Consider the following 20,242-nt stretch of genomic DNA (forward strand, 5'->3'; position numbering starts at 1 on the left):
AGAGCCTCTGAAGTTAGGAACCAAACACAGAAGCTCCACAAATGCAAATGAAATGCACTTGAGCAGGGGAAACAGAAGAATCGCCCGTGTCATATGCTAGGACGTCTTTGACGGCGGAAGCTAGTACAATCAGTTTTGTGTTTGTAAAACGAGAGAGTTCTTGCCTGGTATTCTTCATTACTGACATCTTCCCGTCATGAGAGATAATACGTTGCAAATTGGCGCACTAGAGCGCAGGCAGTAGCAGGGGGAGGGACCGAAACGTGCTTAACGGGAAGGCACCCAGACGGCTCATTCATTCACTTGAGTTTTACATTGTCCACCTCTAGAGAGCTCATTTGTGCAGGGCATTGTGTCCCGTCCTACATCTGCAAAAAGAAACAAGGCACTGTCCCGGAATCAAAAGGAAGTAACGATAATTACTCAAAAATAACAGGATTCTCGCAAGCCCGAAGAAAGTCTATTAAGCTCTTTCCACAGAGGGAGAGTTCCCTGGGCGTTCTCTTGAAGGCAATTAAAAAAAAAACTAAATGAATAAATAAGTAACTAAAAGGATAAATGAATAAATAATTCCTAACTCAGGAGAGGGAAGAGGTAGTGACCAGATACATTCCAATATACGGAAGGGCAGCAAAATAGCAGCGTTTCCCTTGGGAGCCCAACTGTCAAGGCCACGCCAATGTTTCTTACAGGCGCTGGAACGGAGAAGAGGTTTATTTTTCTTTCATAAAAAAAAAAAAAAAAAAAAAAAAAAAAAAAAAAAAAGCGGAGCTCTTTTCCCCACTGGGCTGGGCTTGATTTCTAGTATGGTAAACCCCGCCTTTCTGGAGCACTGATTGGTCCAACTCGTTTTGAGATAATTTATGCCGGCGTCCTCCCCGTCTGATTGGCTCCTTGGCTCAGTTCTTCTGGGAGTCGCATCCTACCTGGTTAGGAGGTGTCCTGTCTTTCCACACTCTCCCTTGTACTCACTGGGCGGCTGCTGAGGCTTGAGACAAACTCTGGGCTTGGGGACTGAGCTAGCAGAGCAGGGACCATAAAAGCGACCTGATGGGTTCTAGGAAAGCCTTCCTCTTCTCTCCTTCGCTCCTGTGGAGTCAAACTAGAGGAGTGAGGTTGATGTTCCTGTTACTAACCCTGCATTTGGGAAACTGGTGAGTAAATTCAAAGACTTAAAACTGTCTCCTTTAATTAATTAATTTGTTTTGTCCCACAATCATTACAAGAAATTTGCATTTTCCCGGGAACATGTGCAATGTTTGCCGTCATTGTATTTTCTGATCTATCTGTTTACTTGGAGACAACATGAAATCAGCCTTTTCTGAAGCCGGGGTGTTCACTTGTTTTTGAGTTCTATCGGGTTATAAACTAATAGAGGAACTAGAAGTAGAATTGACTTTCCTGCTGTATTTGGAATCAAATACTGTTGACAAACTTTGTGCATTTTAAATAATTTCAGAAACTTCTTGTTACATGTCATCATGTATATACTATTTGTATATAAGCCAATATTGTGATTTTTTTTCTCATTCGTGTTGGGGTAACTTTCTTGATTAAGTCAATCTTTTATATGCTATATTTGACCACGTATCTATCAGCTATGGAAAAATATATATCTCAGAAGGAGTTCTGTGTGTTTCATTAGAATCACTTTTGAAAGTCTTCACTGTAATTGGTTGCTTACTAATTAAAATTGAAATTATTCTGAATGTCTTAGCTGCATTTTTGTGTGATCATACCAAGCACAAACCTGCAGTTTGACAGGAACAAGAGTGGACCGTAAAACATATCAAAACCTTTGAAGTTGTGCTGATAGTGAAAGAAAAAGCTCACACGTGGACTAGGAACAAGCAAAGTGTAGAAGAAGTTGCCACCTTTGCTTAAGACATATATTCTTTAATAGCTTTATAAAAATGTACTATCCATGCATTGCATTATTTGTTTTATATACATTTACATTCAACGTTGTGACATTTGATGCTTTAGTGCTGTTTAGAACTCCAGTAGAGCCAAATTACTAGGAAGATAATTTTATGTAGATTTTCCTTCTCTTTACCAGTAGACAGAACATCTGCAAAGCCTCAGAATGTAGGCACTGAATATGATCATAATTAAAATTGGCCTTCCTGGATTCAAAATTTGATATTTGGTATGTTTGTGTTTCATTTGGGAATTGCAATTTTATTTATCTTTCTGCCTTCGTATTTTAAATGTTCTCTATGTACAGACAATGTAATAAATGTTTCATCCTATATAATGTCCAGTAATGGGTTATGTCCTTGAATATATCACATTTATAGACGATATTTAAGTAGAATAGGTACTTTTACACCACTGAATAAGTAAAATCAGATTGGCCCACTGGTTTTCTAGAGTAAGAGCCTGCATGCTCTTTTTGTCTTTATAGCTGCACATTTCTATGTAATCGTGTAAGGATACTGTCTTACAGAGAGCATATTGTCAGTCCCAATAGATACTTCATTTGGAAGAGTTTTACATTGCATTCATTGTTGCCAGCTTCCAAAGTCTCATCAAGCTGATACAGGGTAAAGTGTGCTGCGGTGCAGTGGGCAGGGCACTCACTGAATTTCCTACTCTTATGTGCCACAGCTCTTTAACCATACTCCATACGATAGTTTCTTCTGCAACATATATTATAGCAGTAGACCATGATGACTGCTTCCAGTGTTCAAATTCAATACATCTCTGATTTGAAATGAAATATGCAGTGATTTAAGGGTCTCTTCACAGGCCTGAGTAGTAGTAAAGAGGAAAATTCTAATATGACTACCATTCCCTATTTTTTACTATATGTTTGAAAGACTGAAATTAAGTTACAAGGTTCAAATTTATGAATAATTTATTTTATCTTTATTGTATATATAAACTGGATTTCTTTGTCAAATGAACAAATAAATATTGAAACAAATATATATATATATATATATACATACACACACACATATATATGTTGCTACTATAACTATGGTTTGAGTGCTTGAGTTATGAGTTTTTATGACTTTGTTTTGTATAGCAGACAAATTTGTTATAAATTTTATATTCTTTCAATATAGATTTGGAGAAAATTGGCATCAATACTTATAAACTATGTATGATCATATATATATATATATATATATATATATATATATATATATATATATATATATATATATATATTGTTCCCTCTTTGTGTGTGTAGCTTCTTTTTATAGCAAATCACAGACAGTTCTGTTTGAAGGAATTTCAATGTCATACTAGTTTTAAAATACACATTCAATGCCATCTATTTGGAGATTACTAAGTTGGATTCTATTACTTTTTATATAAATTCAATGGGCAGGTCTTATCTCTAGTAGTTTCCGTGAAAAGTGAAGGGAGACAGTGTATTGACTTTCCTCATTGCTGAATTATGAAAACGGATCCTAAAAGCTCTGACCTGTTGTATCTAAAAGCTCTGACCATGGATGCTGTTCTTCATTCTCCAGGAGAATCTGTGGCATCCTGACAACTTGGTTCATATTTCATCTGCTTGATTTCACTCTTTGTAATCTAGAGACAAATATGAGTGTAATCAAGTTTAGAAAGAGTTTGAAAAGTATCTTGAGATTTTAGATATTCTGAAAGGTAATCTAAATAGTAATCTTTGTCTGAGAAGTTACTTGAGTAGAAAACCAAAGAAATTCAACATATTTTAAAAATTTCCCTCAATAAAAACATTGTCCTCCAATTTTAAACATTAAGTTCAAATGCACTTACTTTTAAAATGTATTATTTTAAGTTATTTCATAAATAAGTTTTGGGGTGTTGTGCTTAATAAATGACTTTTCTTCATGTTTCTAGCTTTTAAACTTACTTTTGTAGTATAAACCAATGCAAATGTTACACAAGTACTTGTTCAAAGGACCCAAGGATAAACTGATTTTGAGATAAGATTGCAATTGATAAAAGTTCCCAATTGAAAATCTTTTAAATTACCCAAACACAAAATCCAGTCCAGTTGCTTTCCATTCTACAGATTGAAACACCTGTCGGGTAAGTAGAAGAGGAAATGCTTCATACTGCATTCAAATTTCATAAACATTTTGTATCTATATTCATGTTATTATGTTTGTTTATGAGTATAAGAATAAAGGTAGAGCCCCAAGGAGCTAGAGGCAAGGCAAGGATATAAAGCTGAATAAGGGCTGTGGAGGTCGTGGTAAAATGAAGGTAGCATGTGGCAAGTGACTTCCTAGATGAAAGGGAATGAGTGGGAACAAGCTAAATGAAAGATTTTAGTTGAAAATTGTACATGGGAGGTATCAAATGAGAATTCTGATCTTTGTTGTCCAGTTTCAATTTCAGTTCCATTGTCACTTCTTCCTGAATGATTTCAGACAAACTTTTGGGGCACATAGAACTCATTTTTCAAAATTATTTCAAGAACATTAAAAATATTCAGGAACAGGACAGAAAAATTTGGGAAGGACATAGTAAGAAATATGCTATAAACTCATCATAATTCTCATATTATTTATCTTTGTTAAAGTGGTTTGAAATACAATAGAATTGAATATCGAATGTTAGATATTATTAAGTACCCAAAAGGAATATGTTTCTTTGCTTGGTTCTGTATGTGGTATATTAAAGAAATGTATCTTTCTTATTGTTCTTCCCTCAATGGCGAGACCTTGTAACATGTCCCCCACCAATGTTGGGATGATAAATGAAATTTATTATTTAAATTCTGTTTGGGCAACTATACGGTTGAGATTTCATGGGTGCAGATTCCCTGTCACATCTAAAGAACCCTATCTAGCAGAAAGTGTCCTGATCCTTTGGCTTTAACAATCTTCCATCTCCTCTTCTTCCATTTTCCGTTAGCCTTAGTGTACGGGTTGCATTGTATATGTGTTAACTGGTGATGAGGTACTCCATGGTCTCTGCATTTTTACCAGTTGTTTATCTATCTCTACAATCTTCTTAATTTGTTGGAAAAGGAAGCTACTTGATGAGCTTATACTCTTATTCATGAGTATACAAACAATTATTGAGAAAACAGTTAACTATTATATTAGTTTAGGAAAAACTGCTAGGAGGCACTCCTCTAGTGTTTATCATGTCGCTAGTCAAGGGTAGTTGGCTAGGTTGTAGAATCAGTTATTAATTCCCTCCTATTGAGTAGGCCTTAAGTATGATTAGACAGCTGTTGGTTACCCTCCAATTAAATAACTCATTATTATACCAGCGGTGGTTTCTCATCAGTTGGTAATTGTTGTGGCTAACTGGCTTTATGATGGATAGGAACAGCAATTGCTTTTCTCTCTTGGCAGGTTACACAGCAATTTCTGATAATACAGTAGCTAGTACTTAAAGAGGCTTTCAGAACACTCCCAGCTTGGTTGCCTCAAGTCCTGTGACTGAACTGTATGTAGTCTTACCTTTGAAGTAAGCGAAGAGTAATGGTAATAATCTATGTTGTTTTGAGAGTCTATTTGACCCACCTGACTAACTCAACAGGCAGTGTCTCATTACTAATATGGAAGATTTGTTAGATAGTCTGTGGCTACTGGGATGAGCATTATAACCCCATAATGAGTAACATTATGAACATTGCCTCTCTCAGGATAATTTTTCTAGTTCCATCCATTTGTCTGCAAATATTATATTTTATTTTTTAATAACTGAATAATACTCCATTATGTAAATGTACCATATATTTTACTCATTCTTCAGATAAGGGACATCTAGGTTGTTTCCAGGTACTGGCTATTATGAATAAAGCTTCTAAGAACAATTTGAACAAGTGTCCTAGTGGTAGGATGGAGCATCATTTGGCTATATGCCCAAGAGTGGTATAGCTGCATCTTGAGGTAAATTTTTTTTCTCAATTTTTTGAGAAACTGTCAGTTTCCAAAATAGCTATATAAGTTTGCATTCCCACCAGCAATGGAAGAGTTTTCCCTTTGTTCCACATCCTCACCAGCATGAACTGTTTTGATCTTAGCCATTCTGACAGGTGTAAGATGGAATCTCTGGGTTGTTTTGATTTGCATTTCCCTGAAGACTAAGGATGTTGAACACCTCTTTAAGTGTTTCTTGGTTGTTTCAGATTCAAATGTTAAAAATTCTTTGTTTAGATCTGTACCCCATTTTTAAATTGGACTGTTTGGTTTGTTGTGTCTCGTTTCTTGGGTTATTTATATATTTTGTGTATTAGCTCCTCTGTCAGATGTGGAATTGAGAATTTATTTCCCATTCTGTAAGCTGTCATTTTCTCTCATTGATGGTATTCTTTCATTTTTAGGTTCATGAGGTCTCATTTATTAATTGTTGATATTAGTGTCATGCTATTGTTGATCTGTTCAGGAAGTTAAGTCAGAGAAAGTAAAAATTAATTTTCTCCATGAAAGAGCTTCCTCTTAGTTTATCTAATCTGACTACTCAGCCATTGTATATAAGACCAATCCTTAGTAGATTCAATTGGATATGCATATATGTAGTAGGATTTATGGCCTCTCTAATTATGAAGAGCCTAGCCATATACATATAATAAGAAAATCAAATATGAAAAGGAATAAGATTTTTGAATAATGCTACTTGCCTCATTTTACAAAAGGAAAGAGAAAGGCACAGATACTTTTAGAATATATTAAAGAGTTATCGTTTACTTAAGTGACGAATTCAAGATAGAAACTCACGTGTCTGTCCAGAACCTACATTCTTTTTTTTTTTCCAAAGAGCAGGTTTTATTGTTTTTATTGAGCTATACATTTTTCCACTCCCTTTCCTTTCTCCCCTCTCATCTTCTAGGAGTGTGCTCTGCCCCCCACACTCCTAATTTACTCAGGAAATCTTGTCTTTTTCTCCTTCCTAAGTGGATTCATGTTTGTCTGTCTTAGGGTTCTCTTTGTTGTCCACGTTCTCTAGAGTTATGTACTGTAGGCTGGTTATCCTTTGCTTTATGTCTAATATCCACTTACGAGAGAGTATATACAATTATATCTTTCTGGGTCTGGGTTACCTCACTTAGTATGGTTTTTTCCTAGTTCTGACCATTTGCTTGCGAATTTCAAGATGTCATTATTTTTTAGCACTGAGTAGTATTCCATTGTGTAAATGTACCATATTTTCCTTATCCAGTCTTTGAATGATGAGCATCGATGTTGTTTCCAGGCTCTGAATATTTTAAATAATACTGCTATGAACATAGTTGAGTAAATGACCTTGTAGTATGAGTATGCATCTTTTTAGTTTTTGCCCAAGAGAGGTGTTGCTAGGTCTTGAAGTAGATTAATTCCCAATTTTCTAAGAAACTGCTGTACTGATTTCCAAAGCAGATATATAAGTTTGTACTACCACCAGTAATGGAGGAATGTTCTCCTTACTCCACATCCTCTTCAGCATAAGCTGTTCTTAGTGTTTTTGTTCTTGGCCATTTTTATAGGTGCTATCTCAGAGTTGTTTTGATTTGCATTTCTTTTATGACTAAGGAAGTTGAACATTTCCTTAAGTGTTTTTTTTTTTTTTTGGCTATTTGAGATTCGTCTATTAAGAATTCTTTGTCAAGAGCTGTATCCCATTTTCTAATTGGATTATTTGGTATGTCTAAGTTTTTATATATTTTAGAGATAAGTTCTCTGTCGAATGTGGATATGGTGAAGATCTGTTCCCATTTTATAGGCTGCTGTTTAGTATTGTTGACTATATTCTTTGCTTTACAGGAACTTCTCAGTTTTATGAGGTTCTATTTATTAATTGTTGCTATCAGTGACTGTGATACTGGAGTTATATTTAAGAAATGCTTCTTGTCCTGTACCAATGCATTCAAGGTACCTTCCCACACTTTCTGGCACGAGGTTCACTGTGGTTAGTTTTATGTCGAGGTCTTTGATCCATTTGGAGTTGAGTTTTGTGCATGGTGCGATAAGTATGATTTTATTTGCATTTTTCTAAATGTTGACATCCAGTTATGCCATCACCATTTGTGGAAGATGTTTTCTTTTTTCCATTTTATGATTTTAACTTTGTCAAAAATCAGGTGTTCATAGTTGATATCTGTTTCTTTGATTCTATTCCATTAATCCCCATCTGTTTTTATGCCAATACCAAGCTGTTTACATTATTGTAGCTCTGTAGTAGAGTTTGAAGTCAGGGATGCTTGCGCCTCCAGAAGATACTTTATTGTACAGGATTGTTTTTGGCTATCCTGTTATTTTGTTTTTCTGTATGAAATCAAGTATCTTTCTTTTGAGGTCCGCGAAGAGTTGTGCTAGGATTTTGATGGGTATTGAATTGAATCTGTAGATTGCTTTTGGTAAGCTTGCCATTTATACAGTATTAATCATATCTGTACAAGAATATGAGAGCTCTTCCCATTTTCTGATGTATTCTTTCATTTCTTTCTTCAAAATTTTAATACAAGTCCTTCATTTGTTTGGTTAGATTTCCCCAATATATTTTATGATATTTGGGGATGTTTTAAAGGGTGAAGCTTCTCCGCTTTCTTTTTCAGGCTATTTATCATCTGTATATAGGAGAATTACTAATTTTCTTTGAATTACTCTTGTATCGTGCTACATTACTGAAGGTGTTTATCAGTTGTAGGATTTCCCTGGTAGAATTTTGGGGATCACTTATGCATACTTATTGTATCACCAGAAAATAGTCAAAGTCTGACTTTTTCTTTTTCAATTTGTATCCCTTTGATCGCCTTTTGTTCTTATATTACTAGTTAGAATGTCAAGTATTATGTTGAATAGATATGGAGAGAGTATGCAGCTTTGTCTTGTCCTTAATCTCAGTGGGACTGCTTTGAGTTTTCTCTCTATTTAGTTTGATGTTGGTTGTTGGCTTGCTGTATATTGCCTTTATTATATTTAGGTATATTCCTTATATTTCTGCTCTATCCAAGACTTTTATCACAAAGGAAAGTTGTTTTTTCTCAAAGACTTTTCAGCGTCTAGTTAGCTGATCACGTGGTTTTTCTCTTTCATTTTATTTATGTGGTAGATTGCATTGATAGATATTTTTTGTATGCTGAACTATCCCTGCATCTCTGTGATGAAGCCAACTTGGTCATAGTGGATGACTTTTCTGATGTATTCTTGGATTCAGTTTGCCAGTATTTCATTGTGTATTTTTGCATCAATGTTCATGAATGAGATTGATCTGTAATTCTATTTCTTGATTGAGTGTTTGTGTGGTTTTTGTATCAGGGTAACTGTAGCCCGCCAAAAGAGTTTGACAATGTTCCTCCTTTTTTAACTTTAAAAATGTTGGTATTAGCTTTTCTTTGAAGTTCTTATAGAATTCTGCACTGAAAATATCTGGCCATCGCATTTATTTATTTATTTATTTATTTATTTATTTATTTATTTATTTGAGACTTTTGATGACTGTTTCTATTTACTTAGATGTTATAGGTCTATTTGCTTATCTGGTTTTGATTTAATTTTGGTAAGTGATATTTATCAAAATATTCGTTTAATCCCTTTGTTTTCCAATTTTGTGGAGTACAGGTGTTTGAAGTATAACCTGATAATTATCTGATTACCTCTCTGTCTATTTTTATCTCTCCCTTTTCATTTCTGATTTTGTTAATTCAAAAATTCTCCCTTTGTCTTTTGGTTAGTTTGGATAAGGGTTTGTCTATTTGTTGATTTTCTGGAAGGACCCAATCTTTGTCTTATTGGGTCTTTGTCTTGTTTTCTTTGTTTCTATTTTCTTGATTTCATCTCTTAATTTGATTATTTCTTGTTATCTAGACCTCCTGTGTGAGTTTGCTTCTTTTTATTCTATAGCTTTCAATTTCTTTTTTCTTTTATTCTTTTTTGTTAATTTGCTAGTGTGGGATTTTTCCAACTTCTTTATGTAGGCACTTAGTGCTTATGAACTTTCCTCTTTGCACTGCTTTCATTGTGTCTCATAGGTTTGAGTATGTTGTGCAGTCATTTTCATTGAATTTTAGGAAGTCTTTCATTTCTTCCTTAGCCCAGTGGTGATACATTTGAGCATTGTTCAGTTTCCATGTCTTTGTGGGCTTTCTGCAATAGTGTTGTTGTTGAATTCTAGCTTTAAGCAATAATGATCCAATAAGATACAAGGGGTTATTCCATTTTTTTGTGTGTGTGTCTGTTAAGATTTGATTTGTTACTGAGTACCAGGAGAGGAAGCCTCAGCAACGTAGTAAGCCATGACAATAGGAGTGGCCTCTAGAGATTGTCTGACCACCAGTGCCTCATCCTCAGTGACGACTACAACTGGAGGAACAACTATAGGTGCAATAGTTATGCCTGTACCAGGAGGAATGCCCATCTGAGTCGTGGGCCTGTAGGCACCTGGAGTAATGATTACAAAATCTCTGCCTGGCTTATGCTTCAAGGAAACTTTAAGGGAACCACAGCCCCCAGCAATAATAACTGGAGGTAAAGAGACACTCGTGAAATGTAGGCCCCATCTGTTCCAATTGGAGGAAGAGATGAGTAGACAGGTAAGAATACACTCAACAACCATAAATAATAATACAGCACCACCAGAAACAGGTGTTTGTACAACAGCAAGACATAAGCATCTTAACACAGATGAAGCAGAAGAAAATGACCATAAAAATAATTTTATGAAGACGATTGAGGCCCTTCAAGAGGAAATGAAAAATTTCCTTAAAGCAATGGATGAAAAAGCAAATAAAAATTAGAAAACATCAGTAAAACCCTTAAATAAAACCAAGAAAAAGAAATCAAACAGGTTAAAAAATGCTTCCAGACCTGAAAAGGGGAAATAGAGGCAATCAAGAAAACAAAAACTGAGGGAAATCTGGAAATTGAAAATCTAGGTAAATAATCAGGAACTACAGAAGCAAACACAAACAACAGGATATAAGATGTGTGTGTGTGTGTGTGTGTGTGTGTGTGTGTGTGTGTGTGTGAGAGAGAGAGAGAGAGAGAGAGAGAGAGAGAGAATCTGAAGTGTTGAAGATATGATAGAGGAAATAGATACATTGGTCAAAGAAAATGTTAAATCCAACAAATCCTTACTAAAAAGTATCCAGGAAATCTGGGACACCTAGAAATAACTGAACCTAAGAATAATAGGGATAGAAAAAGAAGTTCAACTTAAAGGCACAGAAATGTATTTAATAAAATGATAGATAAATAATTTCCCAACCTAAAAAGGACATGCTTATGATGATACAAGAAAATTACAAAACACCAAATAGACTAGACCTGCCCCCCTTTAAAAAAGTCCCTTTGCCACATAACAATCAAAACACTAAACATGCAAAGTAAAGAAAGAATATTAAGATCTGGAAAGAAAAATGGCCAACTAACATATAAAGGCAGACCCATTATAATTATACTCGACTTCTCAGTGGAAACAAAGAAAGCCAGAACTTCCTGGTCAGGCACCATTCAGACACTAAGAGACCACATACGCCAGCGCAGACTATTATATCTGGCAAAGCTTTCAGTCAATATAGACAGAGAAAACAAGATATTCCGTGACATAACCAGATTAAACCAAAGCTTTTCTCAAATCAAGTCTTATAGAGAGTACTAGAAGTAAAACTCCAATTTTCCAGGAAGTTAGCTACACCCACAAAAAACACAGGAAATAGAAAATCCCACACCAGAAAACCCCAAAGAAGAGAAAAGCACACACAATACCACCACCACCACCATCAACAACAACAACAACAACAAAAAAAAAAACAAATATAACAGAAACTAGCAATCACTGGTCATTAATATTACTTAATATAAATAGATTCAACTCACTTATAAAAATACACAGGCTAACAGATTGGATACAAAAACAGAACTGATCTTTCTGCTGAATACAAGAAAAACACCTCAACTTCAAAGACAGGCATCACCTCAGAGTAAAGCGGTGTTAAAAGATTTTCCAATCAAATGAACCTAAGAAACAAGCTGGTGTAGCTATTCTGACATCTAACAAAATAGACTTCAAATTAAAATTAGGCAATAGAGAGGATGAAAGTCATTATATATTTATCACAAGAAAAATTCACAAAGATGAAATCTCAATACTGAACATCTATGTACCCTCAATCACAACAGATATTACTAAAGTTTAAATCACGCTTCCAGCCCCACACATTAATAGTGGGCCACTTCAGTATCCGATTCTCACCACTGGATAGGTCTACCAGACAGAAACTTAACTGATAAATAAAGGAACTAACAAATGTCATGGCTCAAATGGACTTAACAGATATCTGTAGAATATTTTAGCCAAGCACAAAAGAATATGCCTTCTTCTCAGCATCTTATGGATCCTTCCCAGTACCTAAATTCTAAACCAAACATTTCATATCACAAATACTTTGTAAGTCAGATCAATGGGTTTAGTTCTGCATGGAGGTAACTGGGGAGAAAAGAAAGAGACAATGAAAATACTATGTAATATCTTTATTACATAATTTTAGGAGAAAAGGGGAGAAGAGAGAGTAATGAAAACCTATGGTAGTGTAGTTGTGGGTTCATTGAAGCAAGCACAATAGGTAGGAAATCTATTATGTACCTATCACATGGTTCACTGACTCTCTTATGCAATGCTAGGTTCATTGTTTAGGGAAAACGTTCGGCAACTTGGAGTACTTGATCATTAAAAATTTGCCACAGAGAAAAGAATTAAAAGTAAGAACTTACATTTTCGGTGCATTTTGTTTTAAGAAGTGGCTACTTATTTCTCAGGGTTCTATAGAAAGTTATGGTGAAATTTGTTAGTTATGGGTATACGGCACACTAAACTAATAATAAAAGCAACAGGAGTCACAGTTTCGCTACACAGAGATAAAGGATAGCTCATCACCAGATCCATTCAAGCAGAAGCTTGTTAGAATGTTCCTGTACTCAGTGGGAGGCTGATGAGATTTATGGGTTTTATCTATTTTTAAGCAGTATCTAATTTTCTCAGTACTAAAATAGTTTGGCCAATTGAATTCTAATGCTTTAACAAATAGCCTTAGCTATTAATCCAGTCAATGAATATTTCTTGCCCATTATTCATCCAACAACTATTTACTCAGTGCTCACCATGGGTTAAGCAGCATTTTGGAACCTGGTGCTAAAGTGGTAAGCAGAAAAAAAAAATCCTTAGGTGCCTTGTGTTTTTAAGGATTAAAGAAGGACATAGGTGATACTCAAATGCCAGATGCCAATGGCAGAGATGTGGTGTGTTATTACTATTGAGTCTGAGTTCTCTTGCTCTGTGGATTGGTGGTTTGTTGATAGAAATATGTATAGCTGTGTTCCACATGCTAAAGGAGGTACAGCGCTAATGGTGAATACTCTGCCATCAATGCAAAGCCGAACAAAGACCATATTCTATGAGCTTTGTTAAAGCTGAGTTCAGGACAGAGTTCAGAAAGAAAACTTATGTGTGGGAGGTGATGTCAGTGTGTTTGGTAGTAGCAGTAACTTTATTTTGATCTTCTCATGTGGCATTAAGCATCAGCAGCTTTACAGTATGGGTTCCTTAATTTTCTATCAGTGAGGTTCTGATTTATAGGAATTATTTTCTCCCAGAAACAGCGTATTATGCAATTTGACATTTCTCTTTATGTTTTAATAACTGAATAGCAATGTTAAGAGACTGTAGCAAGCATAGGAACATGGAAACACACTTAGAGATTCTGGACTCTAACTTGTGGCTGCTTGCGTAAGTCAGAAAATCAGTGCTTTTAACTTGGTTTGAAGACCATTCCCTATGGATGGATTCCTTACTCTGTCTTGGTAAAGGGGGAATGGCCTGGTCCTGCCTCAGCTTGATATGCCAGACATTGCTAACTACCCATGGGAGGCCTTACCTATCCTGAGGGTTAGGTGGGAGGAGTATGGGAGGTGGCAAACTGGGATTTGGAGGAGGGGAGGGAGGGGGAACTATGGTTAGTATGTAAAATGAAAAACAAACTTTTAAATAAAATAAAAAGAAAATTAATACTTAAAATATGTTGGGTATAATATTTACATTTTACTCTTGGTGTGATCAAGTTTCTGAAATATCTTTAGAAGTATTAGAAGGAGAGTTCTGGCAACTCGTTAATGACTGCGTGTACTCGGAGATGATCTCTTATGGTTGTGTGATGTCTGAATTGTGTAAATGTAGAGATGCATCTGGTCCTTAGTCATCCTCGATGCATGTACTCACAGAAGACTCATCTAATATGTTTAATTCAGGGTCTACAAAAAAGAGTACATTTTCTATAAAGTAGCCATATTGACTAGATTGAATCTGATCTCAGACAACTGCACTCTGTTAGGTAGTTAGTTATTTGAGCAACTGATGTGTGAATAAATGCTTATTTCAAGGATTTGCTTAGTAGCAATTCCTTAACAGCCTCAGACTGCCACAATTAGCATAGATGAAGAAGAAGGATTGCATGTTGCTGCTATACTCATTTGTCTCCCTTGTCTTCGGAAGGGAGTGCTCCAAGAGTATCTTATGCTAATGAATATTGTATTCTTATTTTAGATCCCAAGACAATAAAATGGTGTGGGCCTCTTATTTGGATATATTCATGCTCAATTCTTTCACTTTTAAGATACTTCAAATTGTTCTGTAATCGAATAAGAATCAACATGATGCCTTTACACAATTCTTGCAGACTTAAAGCATTTATCTGATGCATAAAAGCATCAAAGATTTAGAAAATGTGAATATCGTTAAGGATTGCATCACATATAAATCTAATTTATGTCCTGTCAGGCTCTCTGGATATAAATTGAAATGGTGACTTGGCTGTTTATTTTAATATAATTTATACACAGTGGTAACTTAAAAAATACTGTACTAAAGATTATGCTAGCTTTCTTTTCCTCAAAAAAGCATGATAATGCTTACATGGAAGTACTTACAGAAGATATTTATAATATTTGGGTATTTACCATATCCCTGAACACTTTTCATAGGACACGTAATTGTTCATTTTCTAAAGATGATTGATTTTAGAGAGTTCTCAGAAGACCAAAGTTCAGTTCCTAGAATTCACATTGAGTGGCTGGAAACTTTAAATCCATCTGCACTCCAATGTGTTCATTACCCTGGCCTGTCTTCCAGAGGTACCTGTGCTTGTGTGTATAGTAAGGAGGAAGCTGCTTGTTGGTTCCTGGCCACCCGGCTAGCTTAGACTGAAAATTAACACACAGAAACTGTACTAATTAAATTACTGCTTGGCCCATTAGCTCTTCTTGTTGCCTAACTCTTACATTTTAATTTAATCCATTTCTATTAATCTGTGTATGGTCATGTGATAGGAGCTTACTGGCTAAAGTTCTCAGCTTCTGTCTCCAGTGGCTCCATTGCTTCTCTCTGACTCTGCCCTTCTTTCTTCCAGCATTGAGTGCAGCTTTCCCTGTCTACCTAACTTTTGCCTTGCTATAGATCCAAAACAGTTTTTTTATTCATTAGAGGTAATCACAGCACACAGAGGGAACTTGCACATCATGTGTGTATACCCCACCTCCACATATACAGAGTTAAAAATAACCTTTCATTTAAAGGACAGAGTTAACACAGAAAATAAACAAAACATAGACAAAAACAAAAATGTTGGTAAGTTGCATGTTTTATTAGTAAGATTTGTTATGATATATGGATAGCTGTTAGTATGTTATAATAGTATTTTTTCAATAAAGAAAATATAAATTTTAGAATTATTATCTAAAATATTAAGAAAAGTATTTTTATCATTTGATCTTTTTAATCTTATTCCTAAATATATATGCCTATCATCATGAATTTTTAAAGAAAATTTACTTTTCTATTATTTTGTCTCTTTATCATTAGTGAAAAAGTTTTTAATTATGATAGCTCTAATATGATTAAATAAACTCTCTTGCAAAAGCTTAGGAATTGTCCAAAATCTTTTCTAAAACAATAGTGACCTACGAAGGCTCCACTCCTGTGGGAGAAGCTATGAGTGGTTGGTAGATGCTAAGAGGAGATTCACTGGCCTGGCTGCTGGTCGGCTGCTTGAGCCCCATTGGACAGACACAGACACATATCTGTGTGTACAAGAGGAGCACTAATAGGAATTTCCAGATTTTAAAAATAAAAACAAAATACAAAAAAAAGGATATGAAGCTTGGGAAGGAGGTAGAATGAGCCTCACCAGCTTCCCCATCCCACTCTCCATTCATTCCTCAGAGAGGATAAGGGGAATCATCAAAGTCTGCAATACCAAGTTGAGGCAGGACCAAGCCCCTTCCCACTGAATCAGGCTGGGCAAAGTATCCCACCATGGGTAATGGACTCCAAAAAGCCAGTTCATGTACCTGGGATAAGTCCTGGTCCCACTGCCAGAACCCCCACTCCCACCTAAGCATATCAAGCCACATAACTATCATCCACATTCAGAGGGCCTAGTTAGGTCCCATGCAGGTTACCCAGATATCAGTCAAGAGTCCCTTAGCTACCCCTAGCTGGGGCTGGCTGTCTTTGTAGTTTTCCCCATCACAATCTTGACCCTCCTTGCTCATATGAGCCCTCCTCCACCTGTTCAGCTGAACTCCAGGAGGTCAGCCCAGTGCTTAGCTCTGGATCATTGCATTGTCTTCCATCAGTTACAGGATATAGATTCTATGATGAGAGTCATGGTGGTCAGTTCGGGGACTCTCTGCACTATTTTTAGGAGTCTTAGCTGAAGTCATCCTTGTTGATTTCTAGGAGTTTCCCAAGCAGGAAGTTTCTCCCTAACTCAATATGACTCCTTCTATCACGATATCTCTTTCATTGCTCCCCTCCTCCATTCCTTGCCTATCTTTGCCATCTGGATACCTCATGTTCCCTTTCCCCATCCCCTCCCTTCTTATGCCTCCCAGTTTATGTGAGAGATCTTAACTATTTCTCCTTCCTGGGATCTTCCTTGTGTATCCTTCTTAGTGTCCTCCTTTTTTACCTAGCTTCTCTGGGACTATGGATTATAGCCTGATTATCCTTTGCTGTACATCTAATATCCACTTATGAGGGAGTAAATATGGTGTTGTCTCTCTGGGACTGGATTACCTAACTCTGGATGGTTTTCTCTAGTTCCATATATTTGCCTGCACATTTCAAGATGTCTTTTTTTTTTATTACCACTGAGTAATACTACATTCATTGCTCAAGACCCAGCAATACCTCTCTTGTGCTTGTATCCAAAGGAAGCGCATTCATATCACAAGGACATTTGCTAAACTATGTTCAAAGCAGCATTATTCATAATAGCCAGAGCCGGGAAACAACCTAGATGTACCTCAATAGAAGAATGGATAAAGAAATATTATACATTTACACAATGAAGTATTACTCAGCAGTAAGAAACACAAGATGAATTTGACAAAATACAGCATTGGAAGGGGAGGTAGGCTTGAAATCTCACTTTTTTTTAGACGTTTAAACTTTATTTTTATTTATTTATTTATTTTAAAACTTTATTTTTTTTCTCGGTTTTTCGAGATGATTTTTTTTAAATTTATTGTTTTTATTAAAAATTTCCGCCTCCTCCCCGCTTCCCTTTCCCCCCCTCCCCCCACTCCCCACATCCCACTCTCCTCCCCCTTCCTCTCCAGTCCAAAGAGCAGTCAGCGTTCCCTGCCATGTGGGCAGTCCAAGGTCCTCCCCGCTCCATCCAGGTCTAGGAAGGTGAACAACCAAACAGGCTAGGCTCCCACAAAGCCAGTACATGTAGTAGGATCAAAACCCAGTGCCATTGACCTTAGCTTCTCAGCAACCCTCATTGTCCACCATGTTCAGAGAGTCCAGTTTTATCCCATGCTTTTTCAGTCACAGTCCAGCTGGCCTTGGTGAGCTCCCAAATCAGCCCCACTGTCTCAGTGGGTGGGTGCCCTCCTTGTGGTCTTGATTGAGCTCCAAAGATCCAAATGAGGAGCAGAAGGATGGAGAACATGAGCAATGAAATCTCACTTCTAATGAGGAGCTATTAGCAACGGATAGCTTCTGGAAGAGGGAAAGTCAGTTTTCTTACATGGCGTGGACTCTGGTAGTTGGACCTTACTCCAGTGGATACATCCGAAGGAATTTGAGCAACACAATTTGGACTCAAAGGGGGATGGGAACGACACATAGTTATCTATGTGGGAAAAGAAGTGACTCTGTGGAACTTTAGTAGGGTGTTGAATACGACCAAAATGCATTGTTTGAAATTTTCAAAGGTCCAATATAAATGAAAATAAACAAAGTTTGTTTTTCTAGAGCAGCAGATCACAGGTAGGATCTGTGGAAAAAATGCAAATTTATGAATTCAGAAAATTTTGCTCAAATATTTATATGTGATCTGTTATGTAAATTGTTATTTTGGAGTTTGATATTTAATAAGGGGAAAAAGTAATATATATTGAATATATGTGTGTATTTATGTGTGTGTATATACATATATATTCATAAGCACACATCAAATGTTTTCTATGTTGAAATAATTTTAATATGAATTAAGTACTTAAATATGTGTGGATTTTAGAAAGATAATGGGGTTTTAAAATAAAAAAAAATACCTTAGCCATGGAGTATGGAATTTGTAGGCCAAATTAAAATTTCACAGAAGATGATCAAATAAATATTTCATAAACAATAAAAGTAGCTGAAATGTTATGCAAGATAAATAAATGTTTGACAAGAAAGAAGTTGGGACACTAGATTGTGTGGTCTGTGGGAGTTGCTCTTAGTTACATAGAAAACCATCACACTAAGATCCAGTACTCTGAAAATGGAGAATTCATATATATAAGTTGATATATGTATATTTTATATAAGTATATATTTTCTGATATCTGTGCCTGTATTTTTAGAGCATTTCAGTTGTTATTATGTTTTTCATTGAGTACAGGGACACAAGAGTTGAAATAGAGATATGTATGAAAGTGCCATCACAATTTGGGACTTTCTAGTGAGTTCTGTCTTGCAACTAGAAATGTGAATTTGGGTAAGTTCTTCACACCTTTCAGAAAGTCCTTATATTTACTTATAAAATTAGGCCATAGGATATCTCTTATGTAGGGTGCATACACATTTATTCAGTTATGGAGCAAATAATAATTGAGAGCCTGTTATTATTTTTTTTTTTGCCATAGAGTATCATAGACAATGAGCTTGCATCAGAAAACAGGCAAACTCCAACAGACAGGGTTCCTTTGAGAGTGCATGCTCAGAAATCAGAAGACAGTTTATATTTTAAGATTGTCTTGAAAACAGGAATTCATTTCAATGTAAACAAGTTCCAAGATCCTCAGGGGAAGAATCGTGTACATTTATCTACTACTTGCTGAATGTATATGTGCACAGCAGTAAGAAAACATGGACTAAAAAGGCTGAGATGCAGTTACAAAGCCTGAGTTTACAACTGCTCCTCAGAGATTTACTCTCAGAAATGAGATTATCCTGACAAAATCATGGCACATTAAAGAGCAGGACCTTAAAATTTTTGGATTTACTCAAACTATATAATTTCTTTCTTTAAATAAGAATATCTACAAGAAAAATTTGGACACCTAATAATTATTAAGCATTAAATATTGAGTATGGCCAGATTAGTTAAGCTGAGCAAAATAGAACCAAACCTCTTAAAATTAACTTAAGAAAAAGATATGTATTAGAAAATATGAACTCACTTTGTTTTTCTATTAAATGTTTCCCCAGTAGTAAAAGATTCTGAGTAATTATATATTTCACACTTCTCATTGTCTGCTACACAAAATCTTGGTTATATATTTCCAATTGTTTATGGAGTAAGGAGCATTTCTAACACACTTTTGAAATATTTACATGTTCAATGAATGCTCAGAATGTGCTAGGAAATTCATTCTTTTGTTACACTTATGTTTCATGTTTTGGAATCATGTCTCTTTTGTTTCTCTCCTACCAAAAAATATAAGACAGATTGCATATCTTTTTTCCCTTAATTTGTTTGTCTGTCAATGTGTTTTGAACTATATAATTATACTCATCCTAAAACAAACTGCATTCATACAAACCAAGTAAGTCAATATATGCACATGATCTACATAGAAGTGGTGATGTCATGATTATAAGAGCCATAGCTAGCGACTCCAAGGGAAAAGGCTCTTCCTGACACAGTAAGGTTGATGAACATGCAAATTCTCAAAGAATGTAGTATGCACAAGACATGCACAAAGTCAAACAAAATCACAACTGGAAAGGGGGAAGTAGGCACAAAGTTCCACACCAATCAGGAAGATATTACAATTGATTCTTGGAGGAGAAAAATTAGTTTTCTTTAATG

At 35.6% G+C, this 20,242-nt stretch overlaps 1 protein-coding gene across 1 annotated transcript in view; it reads left to right on the forward strand.

The window, feature by feature from the left end:
• The first annotated feature begins 980 nt into the window (after positions 1 to 980).
• Gabrg1 (gamma-aminobutyric acid type A receptor subunit gamma1) overlaps positions 981 to 20,242 on the forward strand; it is a 71,846-nt gene continuing 52,584 nt past the window's right edge. The window contains exon 1 of the mRNA XM_041671351.1: positions 981 to 1,154. Within this exon, the coding sequence (XP_041527285.1) occupies positions 1,051 to 1,154 (104 nt within the window). The 5' untranslated portion in view covers positions 981 to 1,050. The remainder of the gene's footprint in view (positions 1,155 to 20,242) is intronic.

Source organism: Microtus oregoni, unplaced genomic scaffold (genome assembly GCF_018167655.1).
Source record: "Microtus oregoni isolate MIOR12 unplaced genomic scaffold, Mior012 000021F_ref0000039, whole genome shotgun sequence".
Taxonomy (NCBI): domain Eukaryota; kingdom Metazoa; phylum Chordata; class Mammalia; order Rodentia; family Cricetidae; genus Microtus; species Microtus oregoni.